This window comes from Bos indicus, chromosome 18, assembly GCF_029378745.1.
Source record: "Bos indicus isolate NIAB-ARS_2022 breed Sahiwal x Tharparkar chromosome 18, NIAB-ARS_B.indTharparkar_mat_pri_1.0, whole genome shotgun sequence".
In the NCBI taxonomy this organism is placed as follows: Eukaryota; Metazoa; Chordata; class Mammalia; order Artiodactyla; family Bovidae; genus Bos; species Bos indicus.
In genome coordinates, this window is record NC_091777.1 from 8,350,703 (window position 1) to 8,371,453 (window position 20,751).

At 43.0% G+C, this 20,751-nt stretch overlaps 2 protein-coding genes across 4 annotated transcripts in view; one reads left to right on the forward strand and one right to left on the reverse strand.

Annotated features, from left to right (window-relative positions):
- The first annotated feature begins 79 nt into the window (after positions 1 to 79).
- On the forward strand, positions 80 to 15,219 carry ATMIN (ATM interactor). Of its 2 annotated transcripts, XM_070770362.1 has the most exons (5): positions 351 to 425; positions 7,747 to 8,018; positions 9,416 to 9,541; positions 10,268 to 10,467; positions 11,464 to 15,219. In XM_070770362.1, exons 2-5 carry the CDS (start codon positions 7,899 to 7,901, stop codon positions 13,274 to 13,276), a joined length of 2,259 nt encoding a protein of 752 aa, XP_070626463.1. In that variant the 5' UTR covers positions 351 to 425; positions 7,747 to 7,898; the 3' UTR covers positions 13,277 to 15,219. The 2 variants fall into 2 exon arrangements, with proteins under 2 accessions (XP_019835035.2, XP_070626463.1); XM_019979476.2 differs by lacking the exon at positions 7,747 to 8,018 and having other exon boundaries at positions 80 to 425.
- The window catches only part of C18H16orf46 (chromosome 18 C16orf46 homolog), a 32,251-nt gene continuing 25,660 nt past the window's right edge, over positions 14,161 to 20,751 (reverse strand). The window contains exon 4 of one of the 2 annotated variants that reach the window (XM_070770364.1): positions 14,161 to 17,556. In XM_070770364.1, the coding sequence (XP_070626465.1) occupies positions 17,533 to 17,556 (24 nt within the window). In that variant the 3' untranslated portion in view covers positions 14,161 to 17,532. Of the gene's footprint in view, positions 17,601 to 20,751 lie in introns of both variants that reach the window. The other variant, XM_070770365.1, reaches the window with a different exon arrangement.

A 20,751-nucleotide genomic window follows, 5' to 3' on the forward strand; every position in this document is an offset into this window, starting at 1 on the left:
GGGCCCCGCCGGATGCTAATAAGGCCCCGCCCCCTGCCGGAAGTCGCTGCGGCGGGAGGCGGAGTCGGCTGGCTTGGTCCGTCCGCGGCGCGAGAGCCATGGCGGCCTCTGAGGCGGCGGCGGCGGATCCCGCGGCTCTCGCCTCGGGCGCCCCGGCCGTCCCGGCGGCCGCTAGGGGAGCCGCCGCCGCCTCGGGCCCGTGGGTGCCCCCCGGGCGGCTGAGAGGCAGCCGGCCGCGACCGCCGCCGGCGAGGCAGCAGCCCGCGGGTTCGGCGCCGCCGGCCCGGGAGCTTATCCAGCCGTCGGTGAGCGAGCTGTCCCGGGCCGTGCGGACCAACATCCTGTGCACGGTGCGCGGCTGCGGCAAGATCCTGCCCAACAGCCCCGCGCTCAACATGCACCTGGTCAAGAGCCACCGCCTGCAGGTGAGCCCGCCGCGGGCCGCGCCTCCCGGGGCCTGGCGCCACCGAGCGTCTGACGCGGGCGGCGAGGGCCACGGACGTGACCGCCCCGGGGTCCGGCCGGCGGCGGGGGTGCGGGCCGCCGCGGCCCTCAGAACGGGCCGGACCGCCGAGGGGGGACCCGGCAGGGAGAGTGGAAGCCCGGACGCAGGAGGGCACGGCGGGAGGAAAGCCCTGTGTCACGCGCCAGGCTGTCGGGCTCCGACCCGCGGGACCACCGGCGCGCACGCGGCGGCGGCCCGGGCGTTTCTCACGGTCGTGTCGTGAGCTCTCAGGGCACCTCCGTCCTGTTGCAGAGAAACCGGTGACGCTGCCCGCGTAGTGCTGGGCTTTAAACGCGGGCTCGGCTCTATGCCGGCGCTCTTTGCACCACACCCACAAGCACCTCCTTCGGGCCTTTGGGTGCTGCCCAGTCATTAGCAGGGAGCTGCAGATTTGGCAACAAGTTCCACCGCTTTGGTAATATCAGCTTTGCTCAGGAATGAGAGCTAAGGGAAGTCTCCCTCTAGGATCTTAAGAGGGGACATTATATATAATTACAGGACAATAATCCTGAACGTCCATTCCACCTTACATAAAATGGGGAGGTGATTCTTTTTTCAACCCGAAGTGGCCGTCTGTGGAAAGCTTATTAAAAACCCAGAGCTGCAGCCCCACCCAATACCTCTTAAATCATAATTTCTCAATCATTACAATAGGACATTTCCTTCCACCACTTCTTAAAGTCTTTCTAAGCCAACAGTGGCTTATAACGTAATTTTTAAAGTGTGTCATTGAAAGCTACGTTGTGAGTATGTAGCTTTTGATGGTCTGACTTGATTGAGAAGCAAGTTTAAATCACCTAGTCTCTTGCATGGTATGTCTGCCCTTCAGGTAAAGCTTCCTCAGGAATGTTGTTAGACTCAGACTTCTGATAAGAATTTAACAGAAAGTTTGAGGTTGTCTTCTGTAGTAGGGTAGATACGATGACCATGAAGAGCTGTCCACTTCCAACTCCAGCTGATTAGAGAGGCAACAGGATTCTTAGGAAGATGAGGGAGCCCAATCTGGAAATGTATTGTGGAAGTAAGCTGAGGTGGGTCTGTATTTTCCCTGCAGGGGGAACTGCAGTATTCCATGATAGTTCTGGGTTGCTTCCACACACAAGTGCAGTGACTCTGGAAATGGTTGTTCTCCTGTTTCCTCCTTCACACTAAATTTTAATTAAACACTTCCCTTCCTTAATCATATTTTAACTTGAGTGGATGAACTATATATTTGTAGGAATTCTGCAGCCTAATTGCTGTGTTCTCTTCCGCTCATATGTAACAGCCACCACCCACCTTCAGATCATCCCCTCACTGATTACTAAGGCAGACATTACATCTCTAAGCACAACGGAAGCGGCCAGTCTGACGAGGACTGTCTTTACCTTGTTGGCCTGAACGTCATTCTGGCAAGCACCTTTTAACACTTTGTATTGTTTTTTGTGGAACTGCTGTCAGGAGCTATATCTCTCCAGATCTTGTGAAGAATCCGTTAAGCAAAAAGATACCATTTATCAGTACTTCTCAGGATTGGTTTGATAGTATACAATTGTTGTTCATTCCCTTTGTCGTGTCTGACTTTTTGCAACCCCGTGAACTGCAGTGCTCCAGGCTTCACTGTCCTTCGCTATCTCCCTGAGTTTGCTCAAACTCATGTTGAGTTGATACCATTCAGCCATCTCATCCTATGTCATCCCCTTCTCCTCTAGCCCTCAATCTTATCCAGCATCAAGGTCTTTGCCAATTAGTTGGCTCCTTGCATCAGATGGCTGAAGTACTGAAACTTCAGCTTCAGCACCAGCCCTTCCAATGAATATTCAGGATTGATTTCTTTTTGGATTGATTGGTTTGATCTCCTTGTGTGCAAGGGGCTCTCGAGAGTCTTCTCCAACACCACAGTTCAAAAGCATCAATTCTTCGGCGCTCAGGCTTCTTTATGGACCAACTCTCACACCCAAATATGACTACTAGAGAAACCATTGCCTTGCCTAGACGGACCTTTGTTGGCAAAGTAATGTCTCTGCTTTTTAATATGCTGTCTAGCTTGGTCATAACTTTTCTCCCAAGGAGTAAGCGTCTTAATTTCATGGCTGCAGTCACCATCTGCAGTGATTTTGGAGCCCAAGAAAATGAAATCTGACACTGTCTCCATTGTTTCCCCATCTATTTGCCATGAAGTGATGGGACTGAATGCCATGATCTTCATTTTTTGAATGTTGAGTTTTAAGCCAGCTTTTTCACTCTCCTCTTTCACCTTCATCAAGAGGCTCTTTAGTTCCTCTTCACTTTCTGCCACTAAAGTGTGTCATCTGCATATCTGAGGTTGTTGTTATTTCTCCCAACAGTCTTGATTCTAGCTTGTGATTCATCCAGCCCAGCATTTCTCATGATGTTCTCTGCACGTAAGTTAAATAAGCAGGGTGACAATATGTAGCCTTGACGTACTCCTTTCCCAGTTTGGAACTAGGCCATTGTTCCATGTCTGGTTCTAACTGTTGCTTCTTGTTCTGCATGCAGGTTTCTCAGGAGGCAGGTAATGTGATCTGGTATTCCCATCTCATTAAGAATATTCCACAATTTGTTGTAACCCATACAGTCAAAGGCTTTAGTGTATTCAGTGAATCAGAGGTAGATTTTTTTTTTTTTTTAATTCCCTTGCCTTTACTATGATACAGCGTATGTTGGCAGTTTGATCCCTGATTCCTCTGCCTTTTCTAAATCCAGCTTGTTCATCTGGAAGTTCTCAGTTCACGTACTGCTGAAGCCTAGCTTGAATAAGTTTATTTCTAATTGTGTTTTTAAAATATATAAAGTTCAGGAATTCTGAAGCATACAGTAGACTAAGAAGCAGGAATGTGTTTGAGGCAAGTGCAGATTTTGACAGTCAGGTCTTTACTTGAACTTTAGCCCAGCTGAGTATCAGTAGCCTCTCCTGCTTAGAATCTGTGTGAAGCCATTCTTCCAGTTCTAGTCATTTCTCAGATTTCTCTTGTCTGAAGACAGCACAGTGCATTCAAGATCTCTTTCTGAACTGAAAATTGAACAACCCCAAAATGGACTCTCCTGAGTTGCCTTCCTAGGTCACTAGAGAGACCTGTTTCAGGGGAAATTTGAGAAACCTCACCCTGAACCATCGTTGTTTTTTTCTTACCAAACAGGCTCACTTTGCTTCCTTGTTCTGTCTTTCTAACCATGTGGCCCCTGAACATCTGCCCTCTTGGTGTTTTAAAATAAAGGTGGCCTGTGTGACAAAACAGCCATATCTGCATAGTGTTGCCCAGTGTGGTGAATCTACACTTAGTCAGGAGCCAAAGAAGCAGGCTCTTGAGTTCACACACTACTCTTGGACACGATGTTCTCCACGTGTCCAAAAGAGGCCTCAGCACAGGAGCTGATGGGGAGCTCTCTGTGGCCTTGAAAGGGTTCTGTGTTGGACCAGAGACTCCAGTGTGCTCCTTCTGGCCCTGAACCTGAGTATGTCCGCTTGGAGATGTGCATAGTATTCCATGGAGATTTTCCCTTTCTTCTGTTGATTAGAGCTACTTACGTAATTCTAGTTTCTTTCCTAGTTTTTTTTTTTTCTTTCCTATAGTTTTTTTCTTCCCTAGTTTGTTTTTTTTCTCCTAGATTATGATAATCTTTTCTTCCCTTCCCCATTGGTTGCTGAGATGTTCTTTATTTTATTCTAATCTTTGCTCAGAAGGTATCCTGCCCTCACTGAACTATTCCCTTACAATTAACAAGTTCTTCTGAATGATGATGGATAAAAGTGGAGATAAAAGAGTTGTAAGTTGCAAGGTACAATGATACCTTGTGATTTTATGTGGGTTCCTGGTGATTCAGGGGGAAAGAAGAGTAGGAGTAGATGAGCATTTCTTGATTCTTTTATCCCTCGTGTTTGAAAATGGTGAAAGGGACAGGAGGACCATTAAAGAACACCTTATCCAGCAACACACATTTTTAAAGCATGGCTTAGTGGATAAGTCTGCTAAGTTTTATTCTAGAATGTATATAGCACTTAAGAACGAAAATACCACTTTTTACTGCAGTTCATGTTTTACTGTGCCATCACCGTTTCTTTTCTCCCCTGTTCTCAGCTCAGAGCTTATTGTCTCTAAACAGAGTTGGGAAGAAGGTCAGGAACTGGGTAGAGAGGTGGTGTTGGGATGGGCCGAGGAATTGGCCCTAAGAAGGCGGGAAAGTGAACAGCGTCAGGTTGTTGCCACACCTGTAATGACAACACCAAGATGTTGACATCAGCATGGCTGCCTTTAGTGTCTCATCCTGGTGTGTGATACAACTTTGACTTAGGTGACCATAAACATTTACTCTTCAAAAAGATTCCTAAGTGCAACAAATATATATTCCTCCTCTTGAAAACTTTTGGGGAATGTTAAGTAGTTCCATTAGATAACAGGGAAATGACAGAAAAGAAGTGTAGTTTGAAGCTGTTTAGTACAGGACTTTGGATGTCCCAGTGGCTAGAAGAATTTGGAGTGCTCTCGAATATGTTTGAGTGAGGTAATGTTATAATCAGAGCTATTATTTTAGAAAGGTGAATCTGGCAACATGTGAATGAAAAGAAAATTGAAGGTTTAGAAATTAGGCTAGTGACAAAGTCCAAACAAAGTCAGGAATACTTGAACTGTTGATGGTAGCAGTGGAAAAGGAAAGATGAGCAGGTGGTAGGAGACAGTATAAAAGAGTAGCTAGCAAAACTTGGAAGCAACCGAGATGTCCTTCCAGAGGTGAATCAGTAGGGAACAGTGATACATCCAGACAGTGGAATGTCAGCCCTGAAAAGAGATGAGCGGTCAGTCAGTGGTTGTCCGTGCTTACAGAGAAAGGTGTCATGAATAGGCGGAGCACAGCTTTTTAGGGAAGTGAATACACTCTGTGTGATATTGTAATAATGGATAACCGTCATTATCGTTTGGCAAAAGCCATAGAATGTGCAGCACCAATAGTGAATTCTAATATAATCTATAGACTTTGGGTCATAATGATGTGTCAGTGTAGTTTCATCAATTGTAAACAAATGTACCATTCTGCTGAGAGATGTTAATAGTGAAACAGGCTATATTGGAGTGGGATGGGGGGGCTGCATATGGTGTATGGCAACTCTGTACTTTCCACTCAGTTTTGCTATGGAATAAAACTCTTAAAAATAAATTTTATTAATTTTTCAAAAAGGGAAGTGAACAGGTATATGAGAACATGATAGGGAGTTTGAAAAGGGGTAATAAAAGGATTTCTAAGCAAATTGAGAATGTTTTAGAAATAAGCATGAATTTCGTGGTGACCCTGTAAGCAGAGTTTTATAGAATATTTGACAGGCTAAAACACAGAAGAGGGCCGTCTCCTTGGTTGTAACTAAGAAGAATTTGGTAATGGTCAAGTGAATTAAGGCTTTTAGGGTCTTTCTTAATATCTTGTCCACATTTCATTTTTTCTTGCGTATTATATACTGCTGCTGCTGCTAAGTCGCTTCAGTCGTGTCCGACTCTGTGCGACCCCAGAGATGACAGCCCCCCAGGCTCCCCCGTCCCTGGGATTCTCCAGGCAAGAACACTGGAGTGGGTTGCCATTTCCTTCTCCAATGCATGAAAGTGAAAAGTCAAAAGTGAAGTCGCTCAGTCGTGTCCGACTCTTAGCGACCCATGGACTGCAGCCTACCAGGATCCTCAGTCCATGGGATTTTCCAGGCAAGAGTACTGGAGTAGGGTGCCATTGCCTTCTTCTATTATACACTAGAAGGAAGATAATATAAGTTTAAAAAGTATTTCCTTTAAAAAAGATAAATTGGTGAATGGGATGAATTTGATGACAGTGTTATTGTCATGTGAGCCTAGCAGATGTCCTTGTTTTAACAAAAGGAGCATTCCAATCATACTTTCACAAGTATAATATTTTCTTTAAGATGAGTCCATAGATTTTCTTTTTTAAATTGAAGTATAGTTGATTTACAATGTTATGTTCACAGCAAAGTGATTCAGTTTTACATACATATACTTTCTTTTTTATATATTTTTTTCTGTTATGGTTTATCACCGGGTGTTGAATATAGTTCCCTATAGTATACAGTAGAACCTTGTTGTCTGTATATTCTGTATATAGTAGTTAGAATCTGCTAACCTGACTCTCAGTCTGTCCCTCCTCCTTGGCTACCACAAGTCTGTTCTCTATACCTGTGAGTCCACTTCTGCTTCATAGATAAATTATTTTGTGTCATATTTCAGATTTCACATATAAGTGATATCATATGGTAGTTGTCTTTCTCTTTTTGACTTACTTCACTTATACGATCATTTCTAGTTCCATCCATGTTGCTGCTAGTGGCGGCATTTCATTCTTTTTTATGGCTGAGTTGTACTCTACTGTATGTATATACATCACATCATCTTTGTGCATTCATCTGTTGATGGACATTTGGGTTGTTTCCATGTCTTGGCTATTGTGAATAGTGCTGTTAGGAATGTAACGGTGCATGTATCTTTTTGAGTTATAGTTTTATCTGGATACATGCCCAGGAGTGGGATTGCTGGATCATATGGCAGTTCTATTTTTAGTTTTCTGAGGAACCTCATACTGTTTTCCATAGTGGCTGCACCAACTTATATTCTCAGCAACAGTGTGGGAGGGTTCCCTTTTCTCCACACCTCTTCAGCGTTATTGTTTGTAGACTTTAATGATGGCCATTCTGACTGATGTGGAGTGGTAGCTCACTGTAGTTTGGATTAGCATTTCTCTAATAATTAGCGATGTTGAGTAATGTTTCATGTGCTTGTTGGCCGTATGTATGTCTTCTTCGGAGAAATGTCTATTTAGTTCTTCCACCTGTTTTTTGAATGGGTCGTTTGTTTTTTGTTGTTGAGTTATATGAGCTGTTTGTGTATTTTAGAGATTAAGCCCTTCTGTGTTGCATCGTTGCAAATATTTTCTCCCATTCCACAGGTTGTTTTTCCGTTTTATTGTGGCTTCCTTTGTTGTGCAAAAGCATGTAAGTTTGACTTGGTCTGATGTGTTTACTTTGCTTTTATTTCTGTGCCACAAAAACAGTGTTTAATGTATGTTATGAGTTTAGATTAGCTTATTGGCACTAAGTTGGTTGGCAGAAAGCAAGAGAAGCAACAAAAATCTCCACAGCAGATAACTAGTAGCTGTAATATGGAGTGATTATGTGATAGCCTTAGTCACTGAGTCATGTCTGACTCTTTGGGACCCATGGACTGTAGCCCACCAGACTCCTTTGTCCATAGGACTTTCCAGGCAAGAATACTGGAGTGGAGTACTTTTCCTCCAGGGAATCTTCCCAACCGAGGATTGATCCTGCATTGCAGGTGGATTCTTCACCTGCTGAGCCATTGGGGGATTATGTGATAAGCTCTCTTTTATAATACTATTAACTATAATGCTACTGAGTCCTCACCACAACCCTGAAAGTGAAAGTGAAGTCTCTCAGTCGTGTCTGACTCTTTGCGACCCCGTGGACTGTAGCCCACCAGGCTCCTCCGTCCATGGGATTCTCCAGGTAAGAATACTGGAGTGGGTTGCCATTTCCTTCTCCAGGGGATCTTCCGGACCCAGGGATCAAACCCAGGTCTCCCACATTGCAGGCAGACGCTTTAATGTCTGAGCCACCAGTCCTCACCACAACCCTGAAGTAGGTCCTATTATCATGCCTACTTCACAGATAAGGAAACCAAGACAGTTAAGTTTTTCAAGGTTAAAGGAAAGGAGCAATTCAAACTACAGCAGTCCATATTCCAGAATCCATGGGTTTAACCACTGCACCGTGCTTCTTAAGCTCAGCTACACATTAGGATCATCTACGGAGATTGTTAAACCAAAGGGAGTCTTAGCCACATGGTTGTTCATTTCCTCTCTAGGTACACACTGATGGTAGAGGAGGAGGTGGCATGTTCCAAAGGTATTGAATCCTCTCTCATCACAGCACCTAAGGACTCAAACATCTAGGTGCTGCTGCAGGCCTGCACGCATGTCTGGTTGTTTCCAGTGGCCCGTAGAGAGGCCCTTCATCACTCCAACCCCCACACACCTTCCTCTGGGGCCAACTAGGAGTGGCCAATTAAGAATTAGACTGGAGGCCAGAGGTGTTTCACTCCTGAGGGCTGTGGATTCCTCAAGGGCAATAAGATAGTACTTCAGGCTAAATTAACTCACCAGTTATTTTAAAAACCCCAGTCAAAATGTCAGTCACATACTTAATAACAAAGGATTACTCGGATGAGTTCATATATATATGAGGTGCTTACAGCAGTGCCTGGCACAGTAGTAAGTGCTGTGTTAGCGCTGGCCATTATAATGATTACTAAATTTCAGATTAGAGCATGGTGCCTGTATTCATGCTGCCGTAAAAGAGCTGTGTCAGCTCGCTTTAGCTCTGTTAGGGGGCATAGTGGTGATCAGAGAAAGTCACTGTGCTCTTTATCAAGAAGACTTTGATCATAGTCAAAGGAGGTTTCTTTCAGAGGCTCACCCTGATTCAGTGGGGGTGAGATAAAAAAGAAGGGAAGACTTAAGGATGACACTAAGTCTTGAGCCTGAGAAACTCTTACAATTAAAGACATTGGATTAAGGACAGAGATTTTTAAATCTAGAAGGAATCTTAAAGGAATGGATAGAAGGTTTTTAAACAACATAGTTGTTTTTTGTTTATGTTGTTTTGAAAAATTGTAACACATTAAGTTATAGTTTATGCGCGATAAAATTTACCCATTTTAAGTGAATAATTCAGTTATTTTTAAGTAGATGCACAGTTCTGCAACCACCACTGCAATCCCAAACTTCAGAACATTTTCATCACTCTATAAAGATCCCTTGTGCCCATCTTTAGTCGTTCCTTATTATCACCCCCAACTCGCTCTGATGGTTTTTAAAGATCATTATTTCATTTTTCTTTTGCAGGATGGCATAGTAAATCCAACAGTAAGAAAAGATTTGAAAACTGTACCGAAATTCTACTGTTGTCCAATTGAAGGATGCCCTAGAGGCCCTGACAGACCATTTTCTCAATTTTCTCTCGTAAAACAGGTATTTTACTTGTCTTAACTATATACTTCTCTAGGGATGAAATGCAGATGTCATAAACCCAATGTATTGTAATTACTTGCCAATCATACAAGAGAATTGAGCAGAAAGCTGCTTATAAGGACAGACACCCAAGTCTCTCACTTGGGGAAAAATGAGTGGGTGTGAGCAAAGGCTGGCTGGTTCTCGGGGGGAAGATGTCCAGAGTGGATTTGGAGAGAAGACCAGGTCAGCAAAGTATGATAAATTGGGTGTGCTTCCAGATCTCTGGTGTGAATCTTTCAAGGTCAGAGGAGCAGAGGCATAGGGAGATGTTCTCCCAGGGAGGAAGAAACTGTAGGAAAAGAATTTCAGAAGCAGCTCCTCTAGAGAGGAGCGAGGGACCCAGTCAGTGGGGAAGGTGGTGATTCTGGACTGGAAGACTCTGAAACACTTCCCTGAGGGTTTGCTGGAGGGGGTCCTGAGAACAGCACTCCAAGACTTGTTCTGCTTGCAGCACTTATTTGTAAATCAGAAGTAGGGGTGGATACCATGGATTGTTTCCAAAACAGTCTCAACTTTTCACAAAGATGAGGCATATGTTAAAGGGCAGCTGGCCTGCTTTTACATTCTTTTGATTTGCACTGCTATATTTTATCATGTAAAATCATTGTTATTTTATGTTGATGACTTTTGAAAGGTTTTGAGCAGTTGCAGATTTTCACTTCGGTCCTTTTGTGTTCTTCCTAGCACTTTATGAAAATGCATGCTGAAAAGAAGCATAAATGTAGTAAGTGCAGCAATTCGTATGGCACCGAGTGGGACTTGAAAAGACATGCAGAGGATTGTGGCAAGACCTTCCAGTGCACGTGTGGGTGTCCCTATGCCAGCCGGACTGCGTTACAGTCCCACATCTACCGAACTGGCCATGAGATCCCTGCAGAACACAGGTAAAGGGGGAGGGGGGTGGTGGCCCAAAAGCCAGCAGCTGTGGGGAGAGCTTCAGGCGAAACTTCCTGGAGAGCCGTTAGGCTGAGGAGAGAGGAGGAATGGTAGAGAAAAGATGAGACATGAAGAAGGGACCTTTTGGAAATGGCAGCAGTACTAGTAAATAACCCACATCTACTTGACCCAGTTGTGCTCCTTACTCATTCACCAACTCCTTTTAAAGGTCCCTTATTATTCCGAATTGAAAATTTACTGGGATTTCTTTTTTTTTTTTTAAGATTTCTGTATTTATTTGTGGCTGATCTGGGTCTTGATGGCTGCGTGGGCTTCCTCCAGTTGCAGTGCACGGGGGCTGCCCTTGTGTGCGATGCCAGGGCTTCTCACTGGAGGCTTCCCTTGCTGCGGTGCACAGGCTGCAGTAGTTACGGCGCAGGCATTCAGTAGTTGCGGTGCACGGCTTGGTTGGTCTGCCAGAGGCAGGATCTACTCGGACCAGGGATCAAATCTGTGTCACTTGCATTGAAGGTGGATTCTTGACCACTGGACTACCAGGGAAGTGCCTATTGAGTTTTCAATTCTTCCAAAACTTTCATCGTTTTCTATTAGAGGGATACTGGATTGTTGAAGAGTTGTTTAAATCATGAAATCGCTTCATTTGAAAGGTCAAATTTATATTTGGATTAATAGCTCCCTATTTTAGACATGATAATCACTGCATTGTATAATATGTTAGCTTCCTGATGCTTGCGGATCTAAGCTGAGTTCTAGTGCTTAGAGCTTTACCCAAAGGTGTGCTTCCTCCTTTCCTGTTGGCATGTTTCTGAACTTCTGTGTAATGGGCCAGGTTACAAACGGGATTTCTTTTCACCGGGCTGAATCTGACCCCTGCTGTAGATGTGAGACATAGAGCTTATAAGTGAAGATACAGTGCCAGGGTTGATGAAGAAAGCCGCAGTTTAAAATCACTTTTCTCTTTTTCACTCTGTCGTCGTTTTCAGGGATCCACCTAGTAAGAAAAGGAAAATGGAAGGCTGCCTGCACAGCCAGAAGCTGTCCAGGAAGACCGTTGAATCGCTGAGCAAGCAGCCGATTCCACGGCCAGACGCTCCACAACTAGAGACTTCAGAAATAAAGCTGGTGGCTTCCTTTGAAGACTCGTGCAGCTCTAATGCCAAACAACAGACTCTTCCAGCAGCTCCAAGGTACCCTCAGAAGTTGCTTTTACCAAAGCCCAAAGTGGCTTTGGTTAAACTCCCCGTCATGCAGTTTTCTCCTGTGCCTGTCTTTGTGCCTACAGCCGACTCCTCGGCCCAGCCTGTGGTGTTGGGTGTCGACCATCAGGGCTCTGCCCCCGGTGCCGTGCACTTACTGCCCTTGTCCATTGGAACCCTGATCCTCAGCCTGGATTCGGAAGCCTGCTCTCTCAAGGAGAGCCTCCCTCTTTCAAAAGTTGTAAATCCTGTTGCTGTTGAGCCAATTAGCACAGGTATTCAAGTGAACTTGGGTAAAAGTCCATTTAGCCCGTTACAAGAACTCGGGAACACATGTCAGAAGAACAGCATTTCTTCCATCAATGTGCAGACAGACCTGTCCTACACCACACCGCAGTTCATGCCGACTGCACAGTGGGCCAGCCCTGACTCCTCTGTGTCGTCCTGTTCGCAAACTGATTTGACATTTGGTTCCCAGGTTTCCCTTCCCATTAGTGTTCAAACTCAGACTTTTTTGCCCAGTTCTAAGGTAACCTCATCCATCGCTGCTCAAACTGATGCATTTATAGATGCCAGTTTCCAGCCAGGTGGGATCTCCAGAGAAACTCAGACCAGCGGAATGCAAAGTCCAGCAGATGACCGAGTACAGATGGACCAAGCTGTAATGTGTGGAGACATTTTTGAAAGTGTCCATTCATCATATGGTGTGTCCACAGACAGTATTATAAGCAGCAGCTTAGTAGCAGAGTCTGTAACTCATGACTTGTTACCTCAGAACCACGCTAAAACTTTAACTCAAGATATTGAGAAATCCACACCAATAATAAACTTCAGTGCACCAAACAGTATGCTTTCGTCACAGAACATGACAGATAATCAGACCCAAACCATGGATTTACTAAGTGATCTAGAAAACATCTTGTCAAGTAACCTGCCTGGTCAGACGCTGGACAATCGTAGTCTTTTGTCTGACACAAATACTGGACCTGACACCCAGCTCCCATCTGGCCCAACCCAGAATCCTGCAATTGATTTTGATATCGAAGAGTTCTTTTCAGCCTCAAATATACAGACACAAACCGAGGAGAGTGAACTTAGCACCATGACCACTGAGCCAGTCTTGGAGTCACTGGACATAGAAACCCAAACTGACTTCTTCCTTGCAGACCCTTCTGCCCAGGCCTACAGTTGTAGGGGGAATTCGAGCTTCTTAGGCCTTGAGATGTTTGACACGCAGACACAGACAGACCTGAACTTCTTTTTAGACAGTAGCCCTCGTCTGCCACTGGGAAGTATCCTGAAACACTCCAGCTTTTCCATGAGTACTGATTCATCTGACACAGAGACCCAGACTGACGGAATCTCCACTGCTAAAAACCTGCCTGCCCTGGAAAGCAAAGTTCAGTTGAACAGTGCCGAAACACAGACCATGAACTCTGGCTTTGAAACTTTGGGGAGCTTATTCTTCACCAGCAATGAAACTCAGACAGCAATGGATGACTTTCTTCTGGCCGATCTGGCCTGGAACACGATGGAATCTCAGTTCAGCTCTGTTGAAACCCAAACGTGTGCAGAACTACACCCAGTCTCCAACTTCTGAAAGCGGAGTCCACATGGGGGATGGATTCACAGTTCCCTTCTGGATTTAGAAGATGAAGAACAGGGACAACAGTATTAACTCTATTGAATGTAGTTGACGATACAGTTACTTCGATTCTTTGAGGTTCTTTGCCTTTTTGTACTTGTAAACATGAAACTTGTGTAAAAATTTGTGAGTGTATTATAAAGTGTAAGATGTTGATCTGAACATGATTGTTTTTGTGTTGCCGACATTTGCCCTTTCAGTGTAGTCTTCCCTTTTTTAAAAAAAAATGTATTTCACACCTTTAAAACCCATCTTGCCATTTAGCTGAAGCCAAGCTCATCAGGACTTAGGGTGCAAACCTCAGATCTTCAAAACATGTTCATCAAAGCATGACTGACTTAAACTGCACCTAAAATACTCTTACCAGTGCTTGTTAAGAGAGTCCTATTCCCTGATAACGTGTAAAGAAGTCTGACGCTGCTCCGTCAGATTTAAACAGCAACAGCTTCGCCTGCTTTGACATCTTACTCTTCCCTAATTTGAAGACACAAAGGAAAACTACTGTTGTCTTTAGCTCCTGAGACAATTTGCTTATAGCCAATGCCATCCCTCTACGTGAACTGTTACTGGTAGGAACGTAAGTGTATAGTACTTTGCTCACAAGACATGTTGCTGTACAATTATTGCTTAAAGTAGTAGCGGCAAGCACTTAGTGTAAATAGTGATCCTTTCAGTCTAAGTGACAGTAAGTCACCCCAACTATGGAAACGCTGGGCTGTAGAATCACACCTGTTAGCTCGTCCTGGAGTGTGTCCTACAAGCCATCCCTCCTGCACCCTACCGAAGGCCAGGGTGGTGCTCCAGAGCTGCTCAAGGTGCACCCCACCCGCTGAGTCTGAGTTTTGTCGCTCTAAATGTTAAAAAAACAATAAAAATAGTAATGTAGGGAGAAAAGGATATTCCCTGTTACATTTCAGTACTTTTCATAAGCTTGCTAGGGCACGAGTGCAATCAACTACTAGAGTAAAGTGAGTCTTTTCATCCACCTCTCATTTTTTTCCTTGAATGAGGAAGCACATTGGTCTAGCAAGAATAGTGTTTGTGCCTTGAGGATAGCAAGTCTAGAATAGATCCGTCTAAAATACGGCATTCTGCATTATGTTGCTTTGTTTGTTTAGAGAGGGTAATACTGAACGGTCTTCAGAGAAAATGAGGTGAAGATCCAGCACTGCAAGAACATAATATGTTTTGAGATGGCTGAACAGTCAGGTACACTTGGAGGGTTTTTTGTATTTAGAAGATCCTGAGTTCTTGATTGTTGGCCAGCTTTCAGGCAAGTAAAAATGCAGTCTGTACATTTTTCTAAGTTTACCCAAAAAAATGCTCTTTTCCTTATGTGGCACATGCTTTATGCTGCTGAAGACTAAACCCTCAAAATACAACCTAAGGAAGGAACTAATAATTCATTAGAGAAAATCATTGGTGTTGCTACTGATTCCTATCCCATAGAAGAATTGGTGGTAATGGATAAATAACATGTCCTGGGCAGATGAACTCAACCTGGTAGATTAAAGTTTGCTTGGGTCACAGTTGCCTATGAATGTGGGTTTCAAAACAAACATAAAGCCTTAACTTAGTATTTCATTATGTTTTAGAATCATCACTGCCTTAACGTTTCAAACATCTATTTCAGTTCTCCTAGTAAGGAGAAGTGCATGTTTGTTTTGGCTTTTTGTAAATATATATGCAGTGATCTATGGCTTTAAAAAAAAAAAAATCTGTGTGTCTGTGACAATGTTTGTTAATTCAGCCAACTGAATTATTTACAGAAAATTGAGCATGTAATAGTTCATGTACCAGTAAGAACTGTCCCCCACCCAAACCTTAGTTCCCTGAATTGTTCTAAGATTATTTGTAAAAGCTGAAAACTCAGTGATTAAAGAGAAGTGAGAATTCTACCTTTGTGTGAATTCTTCAACGTACTCATAATGTGACTTTGTTGCCTTAACTCTTCACAAAATCATCCTCCTCTGAAAGTCACATGATGAAATGACTGTGCCTAGTTATTTCCATTACCTTTGTTCATGAAAATATGCTAACAGTTTTCCCAGTAGAAAAGAGAAAGACATTCCATTACCAAAGCTGCTATTTTGATGTAAAGTTTTTATTTTGATAAAAACTACCATAAGTTTTTGGAAAATTTTTTCAAAGGAAATTACCCATTTTTTTTCATCCAAATGTCACCATTTCATAATGGGGTGTCTTTTATCTTTGTAAGTAATGTGGTTCTAGCTTAAGAGCAAATATGTGAGGGTAAAGCTGTATGAGTAGTTCTTTGCTCAGTCACCAGCTGTAGGAAAGCCAAATCAGTGTGTTCGATTAGAGATAAAGGGAAATAAAAGAAGAAATTTTTTAGACTTACCTGAAAGATGCAAAGTTTGAAGCTACTTTTGATTGGAAGAAAACATTGTTTCAGTCTAGTTGTGAAGTTGAATTGTTTTAATAGTGGTAACTGACAGGGTGGTTTTTCATGTAATCCTTTATGATCTCAGTTTTAGAATGCTTATCTTAGTTCCAGTCCAAACTTAACCTAATACTGACACTGAAGAGCGCTTACTACTTGAATATTTATTTATTTTTTTTATTTATTTTTTTGTGTGTAATAAAGTTTTATTAAAGTATAAAGGACATAGAGAAAGCTGACATAGACATCAGAAGGGAGTAGAAAGAGTACCCCTACTTGAATATTTAAAGTAATGCTTCTCAGATTTGTCTTCAGAAGGCTCTTAAACAAAGACTGGGAGGAATGTGTAACTTAGAAGCATTTAGGAATGATTCCTTTGGTTCGGTTCAGTTCAGTCGCTCAGTCATGTCCGACTCTTTGTGACCCCATGAAACGCAGCATGCCAGGCCTCCCTGTCCATCACCATCTCCCAGAGTCCACCCAAACCCATGTCCATTGAGTCGGTGATGCCTTTGGAGTCTCAAATATTGTTTTATATCTCATATATGTGTGTGTGCTTATCTTACATACATTAAAGTGTCACTGATTAGATCTGACACTAGGAAAGGACACAGTCTTTTGACTTACTGGTTACTCCCAACACCTAAAAGCCTTAAAACACATGAATGTTAGTTAGTTTTTTCAGCAAGATGTAGGCTAATCTAATGTTCTTGATAGTCAAGAAGATAGTCCTTTAAATACCACTGTTTTGCAGTGCCTAAATCCAAAGTTTCTCACAGTTGTGTGAACTGTATTTACTAGACTACATATCCATCAACAGAGGCAGACTAAAGAGCAAATGGAAAGGACTCAGGTTGTTGGTGTCCTCAGATTAACACATTTGGGCTCTTTATTTTAAAACATGCATGTGTGGGGACTTGCCTGGTGATCCAGTGGTTAAGAATCCCCCTGACAGTGCCATGGACACAGGTTTGATCCCTGGTCCAGGAAGATCACACATGCTGCATGGCTAAGCCCATGTGCCACAACTACTGAGCCTGTGCTCCACAGTAAGAGAAGCCACTGCAGTGAGAAGCCCACATGCGGTAAAGGAGACCCAGTGCTGCCAAAAAGAATAAGTAAGTAAATAATACATTTTTAAAAATAGGATAAAATATGCATGTTTGAAAGGAGCAAATGAGGGAATAAGAGTATTGTCTATAATACACGGGAAGAGTGCCGGTATTCATTCAGTTCCTTCAACTTGAGGGGGAAACATGTAAATCTATATATTGCCTTACTAATTAATAAACACATTTGTAACTTTGTTCTAAATCCACAAAATCAGAAATAGCAAAGATTGTCACATGAGAAACTCATTATCAAGGCCCTTCCATTAACTTGGTTCCTTCACCATCTAGCAAGTTAATATTACAGGACATAAAGACTACAAAGAAGAAACAACAGAATTTATAACTTTTAGTTTATCATTGAAACAGTCAAATATTTCAGAAAATAAAAAAATATTTTTTAAAAAATTTATCTCCATAAATTCTGAAAGATGTATATATTACCTATGTGAACAAAGACTTTTTTTTTTTTTTTAGCCTAAAGAAGTGAGATTAGCATAGTATGTGTCAATAAGACCTTGTTCCAAGCTTGGCATCTTCTCACTGCTTTTCTTTTTTTTTTCACATCTTCTTGCAGCTTTTTACTCTGTTTTCTGATGATCCACTGCTTTTTCCTTGTCCCGGGTGAAATATTTGGTTTTATGATTGCATCTCAAAAATGTTGCTGCTTAGGGCTGAATTTGAAACTGATACTTCTCCTACTTTATCTTCTTTTTCCTGTGCTGTAATGAGAAATTTAGTGACTTCAGAAAATGTAGAGCTTGTGCTGCAATAAAAATTTGGCAGAAGTCAGTGCATCTGAGTTAACTTACCACAAAAGGATATCTAACCTTAAAATGCTCCTTAAAGACTTCCCTATTTAAAAAGTGAGCTCTCAAAACTTAAGATTTTATAGTTTGCTTTTTGAGAAGCCATCCAAACTTTGGCAAATGATATTTTAGGAACTGTTTATATTGTCTTAGTTCAGTTTGTGGTAATAGTTTTTGTTTAGCTATATTTGAGAGTCTAGTACTTATTAATGAGTTGTAGGCTGGTATCTTTTTTTTTCTTCACCTTTCCTTTTGGTAAGATATGGTATATTTTAGAACCGTTTAAATCCCATTTCTCTGATGACATATGTGTCTAAGGAGTAAGTTTTCAGATTTCAAGTTCTCCCATTAGCTACTATAATGGTATCTCCCTAACATTCCATTTTCCTGGGATTACATTAGAAAAGTCCATCATGAGGATTTGGTGAATGGCCACAAAACAGAGCCCGAGCAGAGTCATGAACAATATCGGGACCAGTGGTTTTTATCTTGTTAGATTTCTACTTCTCTTCAGAGCACATGCAGATGTTAAATGAAATTGCTAACAGTTCTTTCACATTTTACAGTTAATAGTCCTAACCCTCCTGTGTTGCTGGAAATAAGGCTACTTTATGTTATATCTTCAAGTTAGCACTCCTCAAGTTTAAGTAAGTGAGAAATTGTTTCATTTTAAGATACATAGGGAAGCAAGGCTTGTAGTTTGAGCCAAATGGGAGGAAAAAAGCCATTTTCACATATATAAAGTATCAATTTTCCAGTGGCTATTAAGGAGGGTCATACATACTGGGCTGCCTCTCAGTATTCACACTGATTTAGTGCAGTGAATGTGAGGAGAGTACTGGTTGAAAAGTAGAGAATTCTGAATTATGCCATTAAATGTAAACACATCAATTTAGCATCTTAGAATTTTCTTGAAAACCTTGCGAAAATAATGCACATTCTCCTAAAGAGAATCAGATTATGCCTACAGCTGTCCCTGGCTCTGACTAAATGAGCCCTACTGTTAACTCTGAGAGAAATGGTCCCAGAGAAAAGCAGGCCTGGAGGGAAATGGAGCAGGTGTCCCCAGGAGGCCCTGAGGGACCAGGTCAAAGCCAAGAGCACTCGTGCTGCCCAGGATGAGGCAGGCGGAACTAATCCCACATGCCCTTTGCCTCTGTGCCAAGGCTTCTGCTCACTCTGGAGCAGAAAGCAGAGCTGTCAGAGAAGCTGCAAACAGGTATTGGATTCTAGATGGTTAATTCCCTAAAGCACCTATTCTCACCTGGGCCCTTGTGGCACTTGGCAATGTCTAAAGACATTCTTGATTGTCACAACTGTGAGGGGACCATTGGCATCTAGTGCATAGAGGCCAGAAATGCTGCTGTTTCCCTTTATGCACAAAACAACCCCACACAAAGAACTACCCATCCCTAATGCCAGTAGTGCCAAGGTTGAAAAGTCCTGCCCAAGGGATAGGGCCGGTTGGTGAGGTGGAACTTTAAGCATTGCTGTGGATGCAATGCTTATTTCCAAAGATGCTCGGCCACTGAAATCTTTAAGAAGTGTGTATATTGCAGTGTGATCCCTGGCCTAGGAAGATCCCAGATGCCTCGGGGCAACTAAGCCCATGCGCCACAACTACTGAGCCCGTGTGCAGCAACTACTGAAGCACACCCACCCTAGAGCCCGTGCTCTTCAACAAAAGAAGCCACAGCAATGAGAAGCCGCTACTTGCCGAAACTAGAGAAAGTCCGCACCCAGCAACGAAGACCCAGCATGGTCTAAAATAAAATAAAGCGTGTATGCTGTTTAGAAAGGATGTATTAGAAAAGTTGAGTTCTGGTGGGTGCTTAGTTATATCTCTTTGCAACCCCACGGACTGTAGGCTCCTCTGTCCATGGGATTTCCCAGGCAAGAACACTGGAGTGGGTTGCCGTTTCCTCCTCCAGGGGATCTACCCAGGGAGCGAGCCCACATCTCTTGCATCTCCTGCATTAAGGAGGGTTCTTTACCACTGAGCCACCTGGGTCTTACGTAAAAAAAAAAAAAAAAAAAGTCTCTTTTAGGACTTCTACTGTAAGCAACTTTTGAAATGTAGAAATTGAAATTCACTTAGATTTTACACTACAAGAGCCAGCATCCAGAGTCAATCTGATCACAAATCTGACAGAAAGAACTGTTCACATTTTGAGTGTCTAGTAATGTTTACTTGGAGAAGGCAATGGCACCCGACTCCAGTACTCTTGCCTGGAAAACCCATGGATGGAGGAGCCTGGTAGGCTGCAGTCCATGAGGTCGCTAAGAGTCGGACACAACTGAGTGACTTCACTTTGACTTTTCACTTTCATGCACTGGAGAAGGAAATGGCAACCCACTCCAGTGTTCTTGCCTGGAGAATCCCAGGGACGGGGGAGCCTGGTGGGCTGTTGTCTCTGGGGTCGCACAGAGTCGGAGATGACTGAAGCAACTTAGCAGTAGCAGCAGTGATGTTTACAGGCAAGTTAACTTCACTAAAATGACAGAATCAGGAAGTACCTTAGGTATTAATTCCCTCAATTTTTCCCCCTGACCAGGAATCGAACCTGAATTCCCCTGCACTGGAAGCACAGGGTCTTAACCACTGGAACATCAGGGAAGTCCCTAACCCCTCATTTTATAGGACAGAGTCAATTTAAAAATGTCTAGTTTTCAGCTCCTAGGGAAAAAAAAGATGATGGTGCTAGTTTTAGTTATTGAGTTACTTTAGACTGTGTTCAGGAAGATATACAATAGCTTTGATCTGCTAGATTAAACTTGAGAAGTAAATTTTTTGCTGTAACACCTCAGGATGACACACCACCAGTCTGAGAGACATGGCATAAGTCTGGAGAGCAATCATGTTTAGACTGCTGCGGTGGAAATTCAGGCAAAACAGAATGAGAAGAAGGGCCAGGCAATGAAGATGGCCCATGAACTGATGGACAGGCATCCCAACCAAGGACCCCGAAGTTGACAAGTTAGGGAGGTGAGCTTTTTAAAGAGTCCACATGACAACTGGCCATGCCCACAGGATTTCTAAATGATTCTGAACAGCCAGGCATTCATTAAAGGGAAATGATCCAGCTATCTGTATTTGATCCAATCACG